A 3,107-nucleotide genomic window follows, 5' to 3' on the forward strand; every position below is an offset into this window, starting at 1 on the left:
AATATATATATATGTATATATATATACTTATAATACGCACCTATACTTGTATATCCTTTTGTATGAGCGTGTGTGTCCATAGGTATATTGATCACCCCGCAATGTGTATACTTGTACTTGTGCTTGTGCCCGTAGTCAACAGAAACCAAATGCCAAATACAGCACCAGCACACTATCTTATATAAAAGTGTTCGATTACACCGACATTGCCTCTCTCGGCCAAACAAATCATCGCTTACCAACCATTATCTTCAGTCTCATTGGTCCTGAAACATCCACACCACAGAATCTGATGCGCAGGATGAAGCATACAAACGTATTGGACTGCATCGCTATCTGCCATGGGCCGCCCGCGTGCATTGTCATGGACGTCATGATCCTCGGCGACATGCACACCTACCTACGCTCGCAGTAAGTCTCGTGCTAGGCACACACATGCTCTGTATGTGTGTATGGCTCTGCATATATACATCAGGGTATATGTATGAGTGTGCATGTGTGCTCTAGTAGGATTCAGTATGTATTCACCAGTATGTATGTATCATCGTGCATATGTGCACCAGTATAAAGGTACGATTCTGCGTTTATGTGCCAACAAATATGTATAACTATGCATATACACACCCTTTGGTGTTTTATTATATCGATAAAGAATGTGTTACACATGTGAGCTCAAGGTGCGGGCTTAGATTTAGACGAAACACACATAGACGTGTGTAAATTTATCCACCTGTGTGGCCGACGTGGTGATTCCCGGAGGACATCCTGCGTGTATGCAACATGCATATACTTCTGTTTCATTCCGCCGAGTGTCCACATACACGTACGTGTTGTAGGTTAACCCACACCCCATAGCGCGTGCATCTAAGTGTTTGTTGTGATGGTTCTGCACAGTTGTCTGCGAGTGTGTGTGCCGTGTGTGTGGTGTTCACTGCGGTCCCGGTATGCATCTCACGCACGATTGCGGGACCTACCTTGGCATTGTGGTTAACAGTTTCACCTGTGTATATCAGGGTAGTTGCTTAATACCTCATATCTAGTGGGTTCGGTTCTCTGCTATAGTATGCGGGCGAATGCTTGCTGATGTGATACATTTATATGTGGACAAACGGGGCACGAAGTCTCATACCCATCGTCTGGCTGAGTATCATCCACAGTGCTTATGTAGTACTACAGAGTGCCATTATGTGGTTCTTCAGAAATATTGGATAGGCTGGTCCGCATCATTCGTGCGCTTGTGCTAAGCTATGTTTAAATAACTGACCTCAAACTAAAACCTAGTTAAAATGTGATACTGAACTGAGTTTGTATCTATCACACCCGAATAAACCTCGTTCAGATTCGATCGCGACGAACCTGTGACGGTGGGTGAGAAGTACTTCTTCGCGTACCAGATAGCCAGTGGGATGGCGTATCTCGCCAAAGAAGGTCTTGTGCACAGGGATCTGGCCACAAGAAACTGCATGCTCACACGCGGGTCGGAGGTGGGTGTTCATATGCTACTTCAAGTGTGGCTTATGGTACTGTATACGTTTGCACGCGTGCACGTGGAGGAGTATACGTTTGTATTGCATTTTACTGTCTCTGGTTTGTTGGTAATGTGGTGGTAATGTGTCCAGATAAAGGCCTTGTGTACTGAGACGTGGCCACAGGAATCTGCACACCCACACACGGGACTGGACTGGGGCAAGATGCCTATCTACTTGCGTGCTGGATGGGTGGCCTGCGCTATGCATGCACTGGAAGTGGTCTGTGTGTATATGTTGCATATTTCAGTTGCAATGCTGATACTGTTGTAGGTGGACCGTACTATACCTGCACTGGAAGAGGTCTGTGTGTATATGTTGCATATTTCAGTTGCATTGCTGGTACTGTGTCCGCAGTGGGGCGTTCGCACAGAGAACTGGGTGCTAAGAACGTGCACGCTCGCACTCGGGTGTGTGGTATGTGTTCCTATATGTTTTTATGTTTCTGCATATGTGGTGTTTGTTTTGCTCGCACTTGGAAAAGGTTATAATATTCATCCACGTACCTTCATGTAGCAGTAACTCATACAATACAAGTAGCACCCAGTGTACAAATACTATTCTACTATACGATCATTTCTTTAATCTACACTCTCATATCACTTCCTTCCCTCAATACTATCCCCCACGCAGAGCACCTTTGGTTATCCGACTGTGAAAGTAGCGGATTTCGGGCTGTCCCGCACACTGGACCAAGACAGCAGCTTCTATGTTATGGGCTCAGCAACAGAACTCCCCGTTAGGTGGCTATCCCCACGTGCTATGTTGGAGGTATGGTATCTGTATTAGTGTAAATTGGATGTATGGCATACTCTATGGAAATGGTGATTGGAATTGACATGCATTGTAATTTATATATATATATATATATATAAATGAGATATATATTACATATTTTTTACATTGGAACGCAATCGAATCAGTACCTGAATCAGCTTGTGCGATTGTCTCCACATATCTTCACCGGTATTCATAATTTACGTCGACTCTTAGAGATATGCTCCTGTATTAATGAAGAACACTTCGCGTGAAAGGTGGTGAACAGATTATTTATTCCCCTCACCAGCCTCCTGCATAATTGTTTACTATTCAGAACCGCTTTAGCAGTGAGAGCGACATCTGGTCGTTCGGTGTGACACTGTGGGAGATATTTAGTAATGCCGAGGAAGTGCCATATAGGGGAAAGAATGTCTACGAGATACTCCAATTTTTACAGTCTGGTGGACGGCTGTCGAAACCTCATCAGTGTCCGAAGGTAGGTGCGTTCCTGAATAGTTGTTGCTATAGAATAGCCGGTAGAGTTATTGCTTATTGTGTGATATGGGGCTTGCCCACGAAACCTCAACAGTATCCGAAGGTAGTTGCATTCCTTAATAATTGTCGCTATAGGATGACAGGTAGTCTTTATTGATTGTGTAATATGATGCTTGCCCGTTGGTCTCCGGTGCAGTGATCAGTTACAAATCACGTATGAACTTTTGAGTTCATTTCCTTTCTGCACTGGATCTCCATTAACAACCCTTGGCCCCTTCATAGAACACCACTTTACCATTTGTAGTAGCAGAGTTTTCACTAGTGAAC

General features: G+C 44.3%; 1 protein-coding gene across 1 annotated transcript; it reads left to right on the forward strand.

Annotated features, from left to right (window-relative positions):
• Positions 1–285: 285 nt before the first annotated feature.
• Positions 286–2,297, forward strand: SARC_13633 (hypothetical protein; the record flags this gene model as incomplete). Its single annotated transcript, XM_014292237.1, has 3 exons — positions 286–411; positions 1,340–1,484; positions 2,160–2,297. Coding segments are annotated over exons 1-3 (402 nt in total), but the record flags the coding sequence as incomplete, so codon positions are not given.
• Between the last annotated feature and the right edge of the window lie 810 nt (positions 2,298–3,107).

This window comes from Sphaeroforma arctica (assembly GCF_001186125.1).
Source record: "Sphaeroforma arctica JP610 unplaced genomic scaffold supercont1.3523, whole genome shotgun sequence".
Lineage (NCBI taxonomy): Eukaryota > Ichthyosporea > Ichthyophonida > Sphaeroforma > Sphaeroforma arctica.